The sequence below is a fragment of the Cottoperca gobio genome, chromosome 24 (assembly GCF_900634415.1).
Source record: "Cottoperca gobio chromosome 24, fCotGob3.1, whole genome shotgun sequence".
In the NCBI taxonomy this organism is placed as follows: domain Eukaryota; kingdom Metazoa; phylum Chordata; class Actinopteri; order Perciformes; family Bovichtidae; genus Cottoperca; species Cottoperca gobio.
Window position 1 is genome coordinate 2,458,083 of NC_041378.1, and position 20,363 is coordinate 2,478,445.

The 20,363-nt window shown below is 43.5% G+C and overlaps 1 protein-coding gene across 1 annotated transcript in view; it reads right to left on the minus strand.

Annotated features, from left to right (window-relative positions):
• Positions 1 to 3,813: 3,813 nt before the first annotated feature.
• Positions 3,814 to 20,363, minus strand: part of man1a1 (mannosidase, alpha, class 1A, member 1) — a 106,493-nt gene continuing 89,943 nt past the window's right edge. The window contains exons 6-12 of the mRNA XM_029462818.1: positions 15,979 to 16,102; positions 15,655 to 15,748; positions 13,217 to 13,332; positions 11,455 to 11,674; positions 11,059 to 11,231; positions 10,844 to 10,959; positions 3,814 to 7,474 (exon numbers count right to left, since the gene is read on the minus strand). Coding sequence (XP_029318678.1) covers positions 7,348 to 7,474; positions 10,844 to 10,959; positions 11,059 to 11,231; positions 11,455 to 11,674; positions 13,217 to 13,332; positions 15,655 to 15,748; positions 15,979 to 16,102 — 970 coding nt within the window. The 3' untranslated portion in view covers positions 3,814 to 7,347. The remainder of the gene's footprint in view (positions 7,475 to 10,843; positions 10,960 to 11,058; positions 11,232 to 11,454; positions 11,675 to 13,216; positions 13,333 to 15,654; positions 15,749 to 15,978; positions 16,103 to 20,363) is intronic.

Here is a 20,363-nt window from a genome sequence, read left to right on the forward strand (position 1 = left end):
TACTCAGTACACAGCTGTTAATGTCTAAACAGCTGGCAACAAAAGTGAGTACACCCCATAGTGAACATGTCCTAATTGTGCCCAATGATGTTGTTTTCCCGCCCTGGTGTCATGTGACTCGTTAGTGTTACAAGGATTCAGGTGTAAATGATAAGCAAGGCTGATAAATTTGGTGTTTTGGGCACAATTCTCTCTGAATGCTGGACAACATGGCACCTCATGGCAAGGAACTCTCTGAGCGGCTGAAAAAAAGGATTATTGCGCTTCACAAAGATGGCCTTGGCTATAAGAAGATTGCCAACACCATGAAAATGAGTTGCAGCACAGTGGCTAAGATCATACAGCGGTTTTCCAGGACAGGTTCCACTCGGAACAGGCCTCGCCAGGGTCGACCAAAGAAGTTGAGTCCACGTGCTCAGCGTCATATCCAGAGGTTGGTTTCCAAAAATAGACGTGCGAGTGCTTCCAGCATTGCTGCAGAGGTTGCAGAAGTGGGATGTCAGCCTGTCAGTGCCCAGACCATACGCCGCACACTGCATCAAATCGGTTTGTATGGCCGTCGCCCCAGACAGAAGCCCCTTCTGAAACCGATGCATAAGAAAGCCCGCAAACAGTTTGCTGAAGACAATGAATCCAAGAACATGAGTTACTGGAACCATGTCCTGTGGTCTGATGAGACCAAAATAAACCTGTTTGGGTCAGATGGTGTCCGGCGTGTGTGGCGGCACCCTGGTGAGGAGTACCAAGACAAATGTGTTTTGCCTACAGTCAAGCATGGTGGTGGCAGCATCATGGTCTGGGGCTGCATGAGTGCTGCCGGCACTGGGGAGCTGCATTTCATTGAGGGACACATGAATTCCAATATATACTGTGACATCCTGCAGCAGAGCATGATCCCCTCTCTTCGGAAACTGGGCCGTAGGGCAGTTTTCCAACATGATAATGACCCTAAACACACCTCCAAGATGACAACGGCCTTGCTGAAGAAGCTGAAGGTTAAGGTGATGGACTGGCCAAGTATGTCTCCAGACCTAAACCCAATTGAGCACATGTGGGGCATCCTCAAGAGGAAGGTGGAGGAGTGCAAGGTGTCCAACATCCGTGCGCTCCGTGATGTCGTCGTGGAGGAGTGGAAGAAGATTCCAGAAGCAACCTGTGCAGCTCTGGTGAATTCCATGCCCAGGAGGGTTAAAGCAGTGCTAGATAACAATGGTGGTCACACAAAATATTGACACTTTGGGCACAATTTAGACATGTTCACTATGGGGTGTACTCACTTTTGTTGCCAGCTGTTTAGACATTAACAGCTGTGTACTGAGTAATTTTCAAAGGACAATAAATCTATACTGTTATTCAAGCAGCACACTGACTACTTTAAGTTATATCAAAGTTTCAGTAGGATAATGTTATCCCCTGAAAGGATATAACAGAATATTTGCAAAAATCTAAAGGGTGTACTCACTTTTGAGATATACTGTAGACGTGATCGTATGTGGAGTCATTGGACTGTATACGTGGACCTCATTATGAGACATTTAATCTGTAAGTCTCAGCATAAACTTCATAACGAGGACGTGTAAGATCAGCACATACAGAAGCGTATCTCCTCTCCTGCTGAGGACACCACACCTTTGTGCTGAGAGTAATGGGAGTTTTCTGGCTGTTTACACATCGGGCTTAAGTGGTAACATTGCCAAAGGGGGGGGGGGGGGGGGGGGGGGGCGCTTTGTACATGCAGGGAGAGTAAAAGACCAATAATATAAAATGACTTTTTTTCGGTTTTGGAAGCAGCTGGTGGAGGATGTGTGTGATTGAAGTGCTGCTCTTATGGACCTCTGCTGCCCTCTGGTGGTGATGAGCAGCACTGCAGGTCACAGATCTGACAGCCGCTGTGCAGTAATCTCACAGTATTAATGTTAAATAATCTTTAAGCAAACAGATGGAAGTGATTTTAGACTGATATTACATTTTAAATTTCATTTATCGATGTTGAAACTCTTTTATTACAAGACTATAATAATTCCCTTTTTACTCAATTACCTAAAAAGTCTAAAACTACATTACTGCTCTGCTCAAGACACTGCGTCCGTTATGATTTATATTAAAAGTTATTTTACTTATAAAGCTTTAAACTACCTGACTCCCTAGATTGGAGATTTTCTTTAATTATCTGGCTTCTGGTTTGTTGTTACAGAATAGATTTAAAGTATTAAAGTATTAAAGTCAGGATACATTGCAATGAATTTGCTCATTTTAAATAAATTCAAAACAATCTTAACATGTGGTTATTTTTTTATCCCAACATTTTATTGTCATTTTTAGTTTGTTTGCATCATTTTTAATTGTTCTGCTTGTGTTGTTTTAATCTTTCTCTGTGAAGCACTTTGTTTGTATGAAAGCTGTTTTATAAATAAAGTTGAGTTTTTTGATATAAAAGCAGATTTATGAGGTTTTAAGTCGTGCAGGTGTAAAAACAAAGACTAAAATCGACTTTACTATAAATAAACTTTTTGATAAACATCAACAACTTGGCAGAGACAGAGTTAAACCCCCAGACTAATATATTTATGCAGTTCTGCACATTAGAATAAACTGCTTTCTGCATCACCCACTGAGTTCTTACCTCGATATAATGATATAAAGATACTTCCTGCAGGTCCATAACCTTCAGTGTATTTACACTAAAACATTATAACTTTAAAAGCCTGCAGTGAAACACTTTGTGGATTGTTTTCTGCTCTTCATCAGCAGCACCTCGTTAGGATGAACGGCCGTCAGGTGACGTGTCGTCCGGCTGCTCACACACAGTTTAGTGACCGCAGCGTCGCTCCTGTGAAACACACATGAAATACCTCACACACACCTAAAGACCTGAAACAATAACGGAGAGAGCAGAGGTGATAAAGATGAACAATTATCTGCCACAGCAGATAACCGATAAGAGGAACGCTCTCCATCTTTCAGCTGATAGCAGATAAGAATATAAAGGAGTCAGGGAGTCCTCGGGGTCTGTGACGCTGAACACTAAAAACATTTCAAGATGAATCAGTTTCATCTCAAATCATTTCATCATTAATGGTTTTAAAGTAGGACTTCACTGTGGTTAGAGAGAAGAGCTCCGTGGTGTCTGATGATGATTGGAGGCATTAAAGTTATTCATCTAAGAGTATAGTATTATCACACGAGGAAGTCTTGTCATATTAACAGTTCCTCGGGTCAGTGATGAGTTCACGCTCGACTCCACCGAGTCCAGAGGCTCCAGAGACACTAGAGATCAGAAGGCTTCACACATTAATGCAAAATAAAACACTTGTAGTATAAATAACTTTATTACAGGACCGGCTGGTTGTAGAGGTCCACACTCGTGCTTCTTTGGTACGACTGCATCTGGACACGTGTGGAACATTTTTAATATAAACATAATTAATATCCAGTTTATCGTCTGCGCAGTAATGTGTTCTTAAATCAACAAACAGAAGTCAATTTAATAACTAATACGTTGGTAAACTTATTAGTTTTGGGGCAGATGATTGATCAATAAGTTAGAATGACACATGTATTAAAGAATTATAGGTTTATATCTTAAATTGAATTTTAAAGTTGAGGTTGATGCTTGTTTTATATTTTGTAATTCTTTTTTAAGTAATTTAAACACTATTAAAATACAAAGTCTTGTTTTGTTTCTTGTTTCGAGACGTTCAGCAGAAATGTAAAAACTCAAGAATGAACATAAAATGCATTAATATCATAAACATTAATTTCACCCCGACACAATGAAATATTATAAATTATAAATACAAATAAAAACACCACTTATTAAAAGATTTTTTTATTCACAATAGAAGTGTAACAAATATAGTTTATTAAAAAGTCTGCTGCTTATTAATATCATTTTAATCCATAAGATCAGAAGATTTTTATATAAATGTAGAGCGGCTCGTTTGCCGGAATGGAATATTTACATTTTGTTTTCAATAATAATATTAACACAATAAAACAAGATTTCCCCACAAAATTAAGATATTGCATATAAACGCAAAGTAAACTATGTGCAATGGAATGATTATCAGCAATACTTTGTACAGATACATTTCTGAGGTTCACGCATTCAAACCTTTAAAGGGCAACGCCAAACATTTTACAAATTCAGATTATGCGAGTCCCGGGACCGGTCAGCGTGAAGAACAGCGACGTCACAGGGAGTTAAATTAGACGTTTCCTTTGGGAGAAGTGGTGCATCTTCACGAGGTCTGACCTCTAAATAAAAAGGTGGCATTCCCCTTTAATATTCAAAAGAAAGGCATTCGAACGCAACGGATCATCAACACAATATTCAGAAAATCACCAAAACACAAAAAACCTTTTGAAGAAAAACAACACAAATTAAAAGTCTGCAAGTGGATCTGACGTCACGCGAGGTGACGCCGACGTCACGCGAGGTGAAGCAGACGTCACGCGAGGTGAAGCAGACGTCACGCGAGGTGAAGCAGACGTCACTCGAGGTGAAGCAGACGTCACTCGAGGTGAAGCAGAAGTCACTCGAGGTGAAGCAGACGTCACTCGAGGTGAAGCCTACGTCACTCGAGGTGACCCCGACGTCACGCGAGGTGAAGCCCCGACGTCACGCGAGGTGAAGCCGACGTCACGCGAGGTGAAGCCGACGTCACGCGAGGTGAAGCTAATGTCGCCTTAAACATACGAAGTTTCAAATGAGGTTTTGAAACTCTTTGTATCTAAGGAAGGAAAACTGCCACCAGCGAGAGACTGTTGTATTATTACTGCTTTACTTTCCAGCCAAAACCACGTGAGGATTCCTTAAGTCTAAGATGAACTTTATTGAAAGTTGCAGGTTAGCAGCCAATAAAGGGGCAAAGAAATAAAACTGTTTTCCACAATCTGGAAAATCTCCCTTTCCTTGATTCTGAGCCAATAAGGTGAGAAGACTTCTCTACGAACCAGAACAGTGACGAAGCACGACGAAGACTCTCTCTGTATTCATATCAAGCAGTGTTTCTACATACGTCCGGTCCACACTATGCAGCTGAATATTCCTATATGTCAATACGTACGAGACGTGATTTGGATCGTTTCCTACATGTACGTCCTTTTAGACACGTAACAGTTAAAGTACAGACGCTTCTCTTCTCGCTGTGCTTTCCAAGATCAAACTAAACTAAACAGAAGCACGAGACGTGAACACACCAAGACAAAAACAGATGCGTATAAAACATTCTTCACATTGGATGGTACATTCATACAAGTCCCGTGTGTTTGTGACTCCCAGGTTTCCTCTTCCTGCTGACGTCGCTTTGAAAAAAGAAACGTGGAGCGTTTAACACTTAGGATTCCTCGGTGACATTTCTGTAACACCATCTCGGTGACTCATCGATGTTACAATAAACTTTCTTTGAAGATATCAGCTCAGGATGCTTTTCTCTTTTTGGTAGATAAATATGCAACGTAACGAAACGTTGAACCCACAGCGCCACCTGGAGGTCGGCTCCTATGTTCACGACTACAGAATAAATTAACACAATCAGCATAAATCAACCATTACAACACAACACGGGTAATAAGACGCCTGGAAACCAACTCGCACTGAGAGAAAAGCAGATTCTGTACAGTGATGAGGAGCATGGAGCAATTTGGGAACTCAGCCGTGTTCATTTGGAATAATAACAACCAGGTGAAAACTAAATGAAACAACTAAGATCAGGGATTTAGATTCAGTTTCTAGTCTTGTTGCACGGGGACGATATGTGTTACGCTTTACTGGGATCAGTATAGGGACATGAAATGTGGAAATCATCTACTTATGAATCCATTTCCGTTTTTCTAATTCAATTAAGGGATTTTTTTGAAGGAGGATATTCTGATAACATTTTAAACAAGTTCCCAGACTGCAGTCGACTGTAATAGCAAGATCTCACCACTAGGTGTCAGTGTCGGCCAGGTTACTGGCTCTACTGGTGACAAAGACACTTCTCACCAAACTCTTGTTCTACTTTCAAACACAAGTTGTGTTGAATGTGGAATTAAAAAGCAGTCCGTGTGCAGTTTTGGTGAAATCCTAGAACTGTTTAAACTCTTCTGTGTGATGCTTTTCCCTCCGACTCCTCGACAGTGAAGGCACCACATCGAAGACTGAACTAAACTTTACCCAACTGTTTGTATCAACAGTCACACGAAGGGAGCAGAAATAATCTCAACGACTGAATGGTAAATCAGTATGGCTTCTTGTGTGTGTGTGTGTGTGTGTGTGTGTGTGTGTGTGTGAAGGTGAATTTGCAGAAGTTTGTGGATCGTCAAAATGAAATTGCTTAATTTTCAATGACTGTAATCCAACAATAATATTGAGCGTGAACATTTAAAACTTAACTCAAGGTCCACTCCCGAGCTTTCTGCAGAAAGCCATGAGGTGCGGTTGACCGGTGGATCGTTTACTTTCCAAACCCTGTAATCATTGAGTGAGTTTAAAGTCATGTAAACATGTCACTTCTGTCAGCACAAATGGAACAAATACGTTTTGAAAAGCCGGACAAACATCAGGAATGAGAAGGAGAAATAAAATCCAGGACCCAAAGAAGCCAGATAAAGACAGCGATGAAGACGAGAGAAGGAGAGGGGCGGCGTCGCGGGGAGAGCAGGTGTGGCCGGTCGTCCTGCGTCACACCCACCGCTCAGAGGAAGAAGCTGTTCTGTGGGTTTATAAAAAGAGGCTCTGGTTGTGCTGCGTCTTCCCTTTACTCCCACAGAAACAACCACAAGTTTTGTTATAAAAGCAAATGCGGTGGAGGTGGAGGCACCGGCGCAGGGAAACCGCTTCCCATTCAGGCGCTGAAGCGGCTCAGCAGAAGGGAAAGACGACGCGCTGCTCCTTGTGCTCCTCAGACGAGAGCTGCAGTCTTTCTGGGTTTTGGCGCCCAAAGCTCTGGTCCAAAATGTCCACATTAGGAGACGACTGGTTTCAGTGCTTCTCCTTCACACACATACAAAGCTACTAACAACAAAAGCACTGACGAATAACGACGGGTCAGACCCTCAGAACTCACACACCTGTCTGACGACGTCACTGCTTTCTCTTCGCTTGTCATTCGGCAGTAAATACGTTGGTTCTGGTCAACAAAAGCAAAAAATTAAATTAGAAAAATTGGATTCTACAGCAAGAACTGGAGTTCTGTTTTGATCCTATTCAAAATAAAACGTGGAATCCCAACAGAGAGGCATCTGTGACCGTCGGGGACTCCAAATGGCTAAACTGTTTTCAGACAGACAGCTGGAGGCTCAGGTAAACAGGATCAGAGGTTCTCTCGCACTTGCTTTGGGCGTCGGCGCAGGACGGGGCCGCTACTCCACCTCGTTGGGGAGGTCTGTCTTGTCCTTCTTGATGACGGGCAGAGGGTGAGCCTCGGTGTTGAACACCCAGTGGTCGAACGGTAGGTGGTCGTCGTCGGAGAAGAGCAGGTAGAGATACCTGCAGGAGACACAAGACACACTTTTAGAGATAAACATACGATCAAGAGCACAAGCTCCACCTCATGAATGCATATAACCTATACATCAGGTGCACTTTGAAGACGCCCCCGACTCACTGATTCACACTTGCACCATTCAAATGTTGCATTAAGACAACGAAGAACATGTCGGCAGGCGTACACATGATGACTCTACTGCAGCAACAAATACAGGATCCACAATAACGTCCCGCTGCAGAATCAGTCCTGAGATCAGCACAAGGAAAGTGTTTGTATCATATAAACACGCTGAAGACGACTCGCTTCAACATCTGTTTACGGTTCAGTGTTGTAGATATTTAGAGATATTACTTCTCGTTGATCTTTCGCAACATTTATCGGCGGCCGCGCCAAAAGCAACACGGAGCAGATGTGGAGCTGAGAGAGGCTCGAGCTCAGAACCACCAGCTCAGACGTTTACCAAGCAACTCCAAAATAACATTATCCATCAAAGCAGGGGCACGAGAAGTTCACGGTGCAGGTCCAGAGGGATGGACTTCAGATTTCATCGTGAAGTTAAACAAAAAGACTTGTTTGTAAAGTCGCCTCTCTAACACTAAAGATTCAGCAGCTGCTGTCCCGCCACAACCAGTCCTCCTGCAGGAGAGCGCTGAGTGATTGAAGGCAGCGCTGTGACGTACGGCCGTGTCCTTGGCAGCATCCAAGATGGATACTGGAAGTGGCTCTGCACGCTGCCAACATCCCCGAGTAACATTAGGAGCACCAGACTTATGGCGTCGCTGCTAAATGGGATTGATATTTTCAGGTCCGTCTCTGATGTCGGGCATGGGATGTGACTGATGAGGCAATCATTGTGTTGCAGTCCAGGCTGGCGATCACTCACGCTCACATTCATCCTCTTTTCTTTTTGGTCTGTGGGAGGCTAACGAGACGTTTCTCTTTTTGGACGGCTGCCCCCTGGAACACATTTCATCGTGCATGAAAAGATATTCATATCACTCTTTGACTTTTTCATGTGCGGAAGGTTTTATTCTGACAATGATCAACAGAAAGAAAAGACTTTTATCTGTAGGTCACAGCGTGGTGGACCTGCGAGAAGAATCATATCGTACTCTGAGAGTGTGTGTGTGTGTGTGTGTGTGTGTGTGTGTGGGGTGTAATCAGTGGTGTAGAGGTGACGCTTGTTAAGATTTACTGCCTATAAAGAAAGCTGGAATGGATGGCACCTCGCCCCCATCAGGCTCTGTTAGGCTAACCTTGACTTCCTGTCAACAGCTGACTGGCGTGGGGGCGTGGGGGGGAGAGAAGAGGAGGGGGTGAGCGGGGGAGGCCATAAACAGTGAAAAGAAACAGAGAAGGGCAATACATTTGGAGGAAGAAGTTCAGGAGCTCTGCCGGATTAAACACAACCTTCAGTGGAAGAAGATGAATAACTAAATAAATATTAAGATGCCTTTAAGGTCACATGTGGAAACATCGGGGAGGGGAAGGTTGGTCGACCAATTAGAAATCTAATTAGTCAATTCATAAAGAAGTTCTGAAGAAGGAACTCTTCTAATTGATTCGTCGACAGCAAATAAATCTTCATTTATTTTTGATGATCGTTATTAATTTTGAAGGAAGTGACTGATCACAGATCAAAACATTAATCCTTAATCTTCTATAATAATACTTTGAATATCCTGATTTCACTTTTTAGACCAAAAAAGTCATTGAAAATAATTAGCCAATTAATTAATTTAGGGCTGCATCAGATTAATTTGCAGATTAGTTTTATGATTAATCATTTTTAAAATGTCCATTTCAGTTCCTCACAGTGTCTCGTCAGTCCCAAACCCAAATATATTCATGATATTGACTTAATGTGATACAAAAACAGTAAAAAAGCAGTAAAATCTCCATATTTGTGAGGCTGAAAACAACTTTTTCTGACAATTCTGCCTGAAAAATAACATTAAAAAAATTGTTAATAAATTATTATTCCATCGATCAACTAATCGTAACTGCTCTAGTAATAATATTGTATCTCACACACACACACACACACACACACACACACACACACGCTTGTTAAACTGTAGGCTTTAAAGCAGACTGTCTTCTGAACACAGTTGGAGAGACATCTGAGAGGGAAAGCCTTATTAGTCACCAGACTTCACACTGTGTGGCTGACAACACATTTAAAGAGCCATTAGTAGCACACACACACTCACACCCTCACACACACATTAACACACACACACACACACACACTCCGGCACAAGAGGGCAGTTCAGTAAAACATATCAGCCGCCATGATGTGGAAACAACATGGCGGCTGCTAAGATGTGCTGCAGTTTAATGCTCAGAGCGTGCTGCACCCTTCAAACAAGTTTCATGACAATAGAGGAGCATTAAGCTAAATCAGTTTAAGCTGTCACAAAGCTACAATATTAGACTTCACGTGTCCAGACAGCAGCACCTCTAAAGATAAACCCACATAGCATATGACATAGTTGTAAGGATGTTAGGGCATGTCGCCTCAAAGCACAACAGAGACTTTACTCTGAAACGTCTACGAACATCCTGGTCACTTTCCATCAGCCTCCTCACGGGCAACCTGAGTGAACGAGACGACAAACAACTGAGGAGGGAAGTAAAACACGAGAGGAACGTCGCTGTCAGAGATCCGGGACATTTACAACTCCTGCAGAAGGAAGGCTGTGAGGATCATGAGGACAGCAGACGCACAGCACGTCAGCTCTCAGAGCAGCAGAGCTCAAAGACAGCTTCCACCCTCAGGGGGTTCGACCAGTACAGCAGCTCTTTAATAACTCACTTATTTATCATCATTATATATATATATATATATATATATATATATATATATATATATATATATATATATATATATATATATATATATATATATATATATATATATATATATATATATATATATATATATATATATATATATATATATATAGTGTTGAAGGGCTGAGAGAGCAGATGCATGTCATTTCAATCTACAACTGTACTTTTTAATGTAAATAAAACAACAGACTACAAACCACCATCTGCAGTTTTTATAAGGTTAAAGGATCCCGATCTTTAAAAGTGTGTGTGTGTGTGTGTGTGTGTGTGTGTGTGTGTGTGTGTGTGTGTGTGTGTGTGTGTGTGTGACTGTGTAGTGAAGCGACTTTGCCGGTGACCTTAAACAACTCTCTGGAGTTTAGTCCAAATGAACGACATCATACTTTGAGCGAGTGACATCTCTGTCAGTTTGGGGATGCAGGGGCCTTGTCCCTCCATAAAGTGCAATGGCAGCACAATCATAAGAGGACAGAAGTGAAGCCGTGTGCGTGCGAAGATGTCCAGAGTCTTACTTGAGTGTCTCGGACAAGAAGAAGCTCTGCTGCACGTCGTCGTGGTTGGGAGTCGAAGCGTAGACGTCTCTGACGCCGCTGTAGCCTCCTTCTAATTTACAGTGCTGCTCCAGAGCCTGCGTGAGAGACGTGACCCAGACGGGAGGAGAGCGACATCAGAGTCTTTATGTGCTTCAGATATTACTATACTATATATATATATTATATACAAGTACCTGAACAGCCTCCCAGCCCCACTCCCTGTACTTGGGGTCGTGGGTGAACCTCCACATGTACATGTAGGTCTCTATGACCTCGGGACGGAGGATGAAGTACTTCTCATTCTGCCGGGTGGCGATGGCCTCGACCCCGCCGTCGAAGCGAAACGCCTCCGGGCCGAGCTTCAAAGCTGTGGGGGAAGGAAATGTTGTAGATATATATAAAAAGGCAGACGTGGCGTGAGAAGAATACACTAACATACATCCCCACAACATGCGCCATATGCAGCGATTACATTATTCTATATAATACAGACTCACTGTTAGAATTAACACTAATGTGTGTGTGTGTGTGTGTGTGTGTGTGTGTGTGTGTGTGTGTGTGTGTGTGTGTGTGTGTGTGTGCATATTTACCAGTTCTGGCGTAAGACTCGTGACAGGTCCGGGCGATCTCGGCGGCCTGCTCCATCTGGTGGCCCGTCTTGTCGCTGGGCGCCCCATCAGCACCCAGAGCGATCATGCCACCTGCGAAACAGGTCAGGTGACCCATCTTATGCTCCAGCAGCCCCCCCTTCCACTCCGCTATGTAGGTCAGCCCGCTGCTCGACTTCCTCATCAGGTTCGTTTCTATTGCCTGAAAGACAAAGAGTGATGAAAGGTTTAATGAGTGACGCAGGAGTCCCGTAATCTGTGACCCTCCTCTTCTTCAGCGGTGTAGATTTTAAAGATGGCGTCGTACAGCAAAGCTTTCTGCTGTCTATCTATAAGTGTAGTTGTGCCTGTATGCGTGTGACGGATGTTTCATGCACACTTCTTCCAGTTGCTGCACAACAAGGCTGGTGGATTGTTACAGGTCACGATGGCTGGAAAGTAATGATGGCTCACTCAAAGTAACATGTATTTTGGGTGTACTGGCCCTTTAACGCGGCCCAGATTGTAAACAACCAGCGCAGATTATCGTATCATTTCCCCGCTGAGACTCGGATGTTCCCCCCGTCGCTGCTCTCGCTCCTCTTCTCGGCAAATAAATCAAGAATGACAATAATCCTTGGAGATCGGGGGGGATTAGGGGTAAAGTATCCCTGCATGGTTAATTCTGCATTTCAGTCGCGATGTGATATATTTGCTCCCCAGCGTGTTACAGAAAAACAATCGGAGAGTCGGCGCTCTCCAGCTGAGACCCGTCACCATAACTTAGGTTGAAATACTGTCTGCATGTGTCTCCGTGTGTGTGTGTGTGTGTGTGTGTGTGTGTGTTGTCTATTTATTGACTTCAGGAGGATGTAGATTCATCTGCTGTCTTTGTTTACTTATATGGAAATGTGTTTTCTCTGTCCTTGCCACCATCTCTCCATCTGCTCGAGCTCTCTGATAAAACACTGAATATTTGGAAGTGTTGGAACAGAGGTGGTCAAAGTGAACATTTAATCATAGAATTAGTCAAACGGACTCATTTAGTCAACTAACAGAAACCATCTCAAGCGTTTATGGTAATAACGGTCATCATTTCAACTTCATACGAGAAGCAGCTTCAAGGTTATTTGAGATGGATTCTCTTAACACCCCCCTGCAGGGGGAGATGCATTCCTCCTTCTCCATCTCTAAAGCTGCTCTCATGTTTGTTGTCCACTATTATCAAGCAGCCATTTATTACGACTCTGTGGGTGCACGAGGGGAGAAACTCCACGCTGCTCACCATCTGTAAACATCTTCAAACACTGGTTTTGTCCATTCAATGCCTTCGAGGTCGCTGGATGTATGTTATACTCTCGCTCTCTAGCGGGGAGTGTGTTTAGGTTCGCACATATTGAAATATAGTGCACTGTAACATGACGTTCAGCCGTGCACCAGACGTCTGAGTGACACGAGTGCAACAGATTGGAAATTACAGCCCTTAGAGATGCGTGCTATAACGTGACGCGAGGGTCGGGACGGAAAAGGTGCTTAACAGCATTCACAGATGGTGCGTTTAGGGACCTTCGGACAGGTGACAAATTATGATTTCCGTTTCAGTCGTACAATTACAGCTGTCGGGAGGAACACCCACGAACAGAAACATGATCTTAAAGTAATTGTTCTTCAAAAATAGCTAGAAATATGGAGATTTCATGTTTATCTCGTGTATGTGTTGTCAGCAGTGTGTGTGTGTGTGTGTGTGTGTGTGTGTGTGTGTTACCTGCAGGGCTTCATAATACATTTTCTTGCCTTCCTCGTCAGTCTTGTCAGACATCAGCCAGGCCTTCAGCAGGTACTCGTAGAAACTATCACCAAGGCCACCGACGGAGACGTGATCTGCAACACACAGATAAACACAGATTACAACACACACACACACACACACACACACACACACACACACACGCACAGGCCTCCTACATGTACGCTGGTTCAGATCACATCTGTTGGATCATCCTCGCCTGAGACAGGGTTAGATATACGTGTGTGTGTATCGCAGCCTGCTGATCGTCAGTGAAGGCTCATCCATATGCATGTGTCATTAACGGAGTCCAGCCCTGTTTGTGGAGCGCAGAGATTAAATGTCAGCTGTGATCACCTTGAAGCGAAAAGAAAGGAGGCGGGCGCTAAAGATGTCTCGGTTTGTAAGAGCACTTGGCCTTCTGCGAGTTCACGATAGAAACAAGAGCACGGAGCGTTTAAGAGACTTAGATTGAAAAGCGTATAAAGACACATTTCTGATACATCGTCTGAAGCAGAGCGAGGGTGGAGACGATGACTCAGCATGATCCACACACGCTAACACAACAGTTTGGGTTAAACGTCAGAAAGCTGAAACATGACGAGGTGTTCTGTGTACACGCAGCATGTGAAAGACACGGGAGCGTCTCTGTGAGGCAGCGGTGGAGAGAGATCTTTCAGACAGCGTGAGGTTGCAAACATCCCGAGGTCATAATTTATTCAACAAATGCATTCCCATCACTATTGCATAATCTCTTTCTAGATGAAAAACTCTCTGACGAAGACGAGCATGAAAGCGTTTCTCTCTTTTGTTGTTGGGATCTTTTCTGTAGAAACTTGCTGTTTCGATTCTGCTGCACTAATTGATTATGTCACCATTTGTATAAAACACATTTACTGGCTCTGGGTAAGTGTGTCAGCTTAATGCCAACTATTATAACTGTGCACGTGCTTTATTCAATGTTTTATGCACCAGATAATAAAAGTAAGTAGACCAGAGGTGCAGGTTCATATGTAACCAGCACTGATACTAACAATCAAGGGCTGGGAAACACAACAGGACTAAACTATCTCCGTATCTCTAATTATACGTCACAGCGTTCTAATATGAGAAATATGACCTGATATGTAGAACAGACGAGACACCTTTACAAGGTGAAACAGGTATTAAAGCAGATTGTGCTTGAAAAGTTTCCATTCGTTTCAAAAGAGAAAAGCTCACAAGGATCCTCACAACCTCTGCACGTGTCCTTTCCTATTGATTCAAACACAACAGTCTCACAACAAAGAATATGTTTCCGTCTCAACCCGAGTCAGTTGTTGGTGATTTGCCTAAACTCTGTTGGTCGGAGCCTGACGTGCAAACACAGCAGGCTAACAGAACATTGGACTTTCACTCGACAGGTGATGCAGGATGTCGTCAGAGTTTGACTCATTCTGTACAAAGAGCATAACGTGTGTTGTGAGGGGTCATGTGCCGGACTATGTCGTGTCTGGGAGCAGTGACTTCCTGCTGGCGAGCGACTTGTCTCATATTTACTGTACAGACAATAAAGTGGTGTCAACCTTCTCATCTGACGTCCTGCAAGAAAGCACCCCCCCCCCCCCCAAACATATCAAACTATTCCTTTTAGGAAGTTGATGACTTGATGTAGTCGCTGTGTCGAGGCTCGTCACTTTGAGTTTGTTCTGATTTCTGCTCTCCTGTGGTCAGAAATCACTTAACGCTGCTTTAAGAATGGGATGAAAAATGGATTTTGATATCAAGCCCATCTCCTGCCACTTGTCAGTGTCACTTTCATTATATCTACGACATATCACAAGGAGTAAGGAGAGGCTTTCACTGCTGGATTCTCTCTCTGACACTTCTCCATGTCATGTTCTCCTTCTGTAACTCCATATGTTGCGCTCATTGTTCCTGAACGACACGCTTTGAAGAGTGTGATAATCGATTCAGAATGACCCTGTTACCGGGTGAGCGGACACATGCAGTTTAACATGGGGATTGGGGGGGTGGAGCATGGAAACACTTTGACAGTGACGCAGGTAAAATAGTTGGTTGCATTAACGTAAAGAGGGTCAACAAGGGTCGAGTGGAAAACGTGATGAAGGTGTGAGGAGCGGACACTGAAGCCAGTCAGCGACCTGCACAGAGAAGGCAGCTTCTACGACCTGAGAGGCAGCCGGGGAAGTGATCGTAACATCAGAAGGATATTTGCATTCCTGGATGGACAAGACTGTTAGAGGTGCTGTGGACACAACGCTGGTGGACACAGCATCCAACAGTCCTGAGTTGAAGAGCAATGTTCCCACTCAGCTGTTGTCATGATGCTCAAGTACTACACAAGTGGGGAAAGCAGGAGAAAAGCGAGACAGAAGAAGTTGGATGGGTTGTAATAGAGGCTAAAGAGGACTTACGTTGGCCCCACTGGCCGCTGTTGGGGTTCAGGTAGTTGGGGTACAGACCCGAAGGTTTGTCCAGGCGATTCAGCACCTTCCTGATGTTCATTACCTATCGATTGAAAGAATAACAATGCAATAAGTAAAGCTCACTTTGAAACACCACAAATGAAAGTACAGTATGTGAAGAGACAATATGCAACACTGACTGTCTGTAAAGTAAAGAGTCTGCACTTCTCCAAGTCCTCTGACATTACAGTCACGTCTAAGGTGCAAGAGTGCAAGTGGAAATTAACTGTGGTAAAAAAAGTAATATCATTTATTCTCATGTGTGTCTGTTACCTTCTGTCCAAACTCAGGATTCCCTGAGAGTTTGCTGAGGTGCATGAACTCTATATGCAGCGTGCCGTACTCTGCCAGGATGCTGCTGCCGCCTGAAGCCCACGGCCAGTTTCTCCCAATACCACTGGACCAAGACAGAAAGAGAAGACTTCTGTTTAGAAACAGAAAGACTGGAGCACGGGTGAAAGAGCTCCATGATGTTTGACATATTATTCTTACTAATACCCACAACTTGTTTGTGAACAAAGACGAGACAAGAGAACGAGTCACGTTAGAGAAGCAGTTCGTAAGCACATGGTCAAAGCGGCTCGTCTCCATACTAAAGTGGCAGCTGGAAGGAGGCGATGCATCAGAAGAAGTCTCTCAGCAGTGACTCACACTATTAAAATGTTCACACATTATTTTAGAAAGCCATCTTTTGCTTCAGTGACATTTACTAAAAAGATTTGTTTTAAGGACGTCGACTGAGTTATAATAATGACACTAAAAGCTAACTTCACACTCCGTCCGTCATATTTATGGGTGCATTAGTTTTGTTTCTTTCACACATCTGACTTAGGCAGCAATTATTATCCCTGCAGGTGTCTGTAGGTCAGTCAATCAGCACTTATAGACCCCACCCTCTCCCCCGAGGCTGCGTAACTCTCAGGCCATATGTGAAAGCTACCAACCTCTAGCACGCTTGACAAGGACAGAAGATCTAGCAACAGTGTGTGTGTGTGTGTGTGTGACAGATCACTTCCAGGCTCAGGACTGATGACTCTGGTGGCGATGCTTCAAGTAACTTCTCATGAATACATATTAACAATTCACTAAACTGTGAAACACACACCAGGATGTGTGCGCTACAACATCTGCACGTGGACACGAGGACATGAGCTGCACACACACGGGACACGTCCAACACATGAGGAGGAGGAGTGTGAATTGGGAGAAGTGCCATAAACACACACTCTCATATCGCTTCAAAGAGGTGGATGAACATACTAATTATCCCCCCCTTCAACTCATCCTGCTGCACAAGCCATAATTTGTTTCCCATTACACCATGGATTTAAATCAAGTCAACCAGACGCAGAGATCAGGGTCAGAGAACATGACACACGGAGGGAACGTGCCATCACTGTCCACCTGATGGAGCTGGGAGAACTTTACTCCTTTATCTCAGCAACATGCTCCCCTCAGCTAACTTGTAGACTTGATCGTCTATCCATCTTCTTCAATCCTTTTATAAACCCTGTGATGAAAGATAAATCCCTTCTCAGGGTTAGGGTGGAGCTGTGGAGGTAAACACACACCTTTCCAACTCAGCGGTCCCCCCCAATCCCTCCCAAAGCCTCGCGCTGACAAAAACTAAATCCCTGTAAAAAGGAGAAAAACCTAAAAGACAGCTACGTGAACCAAACCGACACAGACCAACGAAGGGAAGACATAAAGCAAGATAAACACACAAGGGCGTGTTTGGAATTTCATTAATCTGGTCAGGGTGTCTGCTTGGCATCTAATGCCAGCTGGAACTTAGTTAGAAGATGAAAAGGTTTTAAAGCACAGAGCTGTCTGTTTGTCTGATCACAGCTATTGAAGTTATGAAACTACTCGGGCAAAATAAGACGCTGGGAATTTACTTTAATCAGCATTATGGAGCTTTTCAAAGAATATAAAACACTCTTCCTCATAAGCAATACAACTCACTGGGAGGGGTTGGAAACTTACTTGGTCTGGAATGACCCTTAAGGTGGCTAATGTGAGCAAAGGTTAGATATTATTATTGATTATTAACCTGTAATTGTACCTTGTGACGTAAAGAAGGCTGCGTAATAAAACATAAATATTAATGTTATCACGTGTGTAAATTCAAACTTCACAATCAAATACGACCAAGTTTAGGATTAGAGTAAGTTAAAGTTGAAAAGAATGTTTCCCCTGTACTGTTTAAACACCTGTGACAGTAACAACCAACGACCATCATTGGTGTTTGAGAGAGGAGTCTGAAAAAGCATCTATTCGTCCGACTCAGAACACATTAACGCTGGTAAACCCAGTAAGAAGGTCAGGAGCTGCTGCGGCTCTATTTTGGGAGAAAAGAACCTGTTTCAATAGCAACTGAGCGTTGAAGCCTGTTTCCTCTTTGTTGTTCCAGTCACTTCCTGTACGTACAGTCATCCACTGACATGCAGCACAATGCAACTGTATTAGTCCATCTGATGGGAGTCCACTGTCGTGTTGGACTACCGGTGCAGATGTCCCTCCTGGTGCTGGTTTCCAGAACATCGTGACGCTCCACATCCCTGTTCTCACATGGGGTGTGATGAGTTATTACAAGCTCCCAGCTATAAAAACACAGTTTGGTTTATGACCTCTGCTTGACCATCTCCTCTCCTACTGCACACGTGGTCAAGGTTTGAAGATATATCTTTACAGAAGCCTCAACGAGCCTTCGTCTTAATGTGAAGACGTTCTGTAGCAACGATAAAGGAAATGATATCGACTGTAAGACATGAACTTCACCTGTTCACTGCGTTTTTGTGATCTCAGTTGCCGTCAATTTCCCAGTCAGGGTTATGAAGGTTCATATCAAAAGCCGGCTGAATAGATATCTTATATTGTTGGATTTAATTCACCGACGGGAGGAAGAGTGGAGTCTCTCTCTTCGTCATCATCAGGCTTCATACCAAACAGTCGTGATGCAACGCAGCACGCTTGGAAAACACAAAGTAATTCTCTTTGCATAAGTTAATTAAATGTTATGGTGACCTAGAACTAGAGATTATGCAAGGCTTAGAGCATTGTATCAAAGCTGATATTGAACTTTCATTATAAATGAGGAGATCAGTGCCATCAGCCACCTCTGATGGGACTCATCTGATGCACTTTGTTTGGCTAACAGGAGTCCGTGCCCGCAGATCTTAATCAATTTGCTCCGCCCACGTTTCATCCTGTTTCATATCCGTCTTCTTTAAGATGTGAAATCAGGCCAGTATTACCTTTATTTTAGATATTATAGTTTAGCGGAATCGGAAATCCTTTATTATCTGACCGCTGCAGGGAGAAAGGTGTCTCTCCGTATCGTATGCTACATTTTGTTTAAGAGGATATTTGGGCACAACTTTTCTCAACTTTTAAGCCGGAAACGAATCCTGAAAAGCTCAAAGAAAATGGAAATGTCTTTCTTTTTAAAGACTTCCATAATGACAGCTGGACAAACTCCATTTGCTGAGGAAGATACATAAACCTTGTTCTTTCAATTCCGAGGTCAGGAACACACTTCATCTTCTTCAGTCTCTACAATCGTCCAATTTCATACTACAACTAGTTTGAAAAGCTACAAAACTATGACTATGAGCGTACGTGGGATCAAACTGCAGATAGTAGACAACAACAACCTACAGTATATATGCTGGAGCACGCAGGACACATAACTGAGACCTTCCTGAAACCATCAGTCCCACTTCTGCCTCCCCATCGATAACCTCTGTCTCCTTCCCTTCAGCAACTGAATCAATCTGATCATCAGAACTGTCTTTTTCCACCTTAAAAGAACATCTCTCGTCGACGCCCATCACTCTCCTTCTAACCCTATCTCCAGTACATCCAGAACTCTGCTGCGTGTCTGCTCACCCACACACAGCTCTGTCACAGCTGGACTACTTATGAACACTTTAAAGAGCATTTCAACAATCTATGTGGGAATATCCATCGAGATAATCGACATCGTGTCCTGTTGTTCAGACAATATGTCCATGCAACAAAGACTCGACCCAGAGAAACTTGTTACAGATTGATGCCACTGTGAAATACGAGGGTTTGCGTTGGAGGACATATTCCAGTCCTCTTGGCGTCTACCTTGTTTGTGCTTTTGGGGTGTCCAATCTTCTTAATATTCAACCTCTCACACCCATAGGCAATTTTCCGGCCAGCTGTGAAATGACAAATCCTAGCCTGCTAGTTTTATACCCTCCAGTCCATTCTGCAGCGCCAACAGCATTGATTTTAATTCTGTGGTGCCAAGCAGTAACCTGGAAAAACAGAAAAGGCTTTCCATCTCCATAAATTAGCATGTCACACTAGGAAGTGCCCTCTCACGCTCCTCTAGTATTACGTTAGAAAGCACTACTCCATTTGTGTTTGGATGAAGTCTATATTTTTGCCCAGTTTTTGTGTCAGTCCTCGTCCTCGTCGCCATGACCTCCGTTTCCCTCCTGCTTTTCCTGCCTCAATATCTCTTCCCCTCTTGTCTTAAAATCTATCGCACTTCACCCCCTCCAGGCGCAAAGAAAATGTGAATTGCGATAGATTCACAGTTAGCAACTTAATTAGAGGCCTTAAATCACAGCTGCCTTTCACCGCCTGAGGTTACTGCCGACGAGAGCTGCACAGAGAACAAG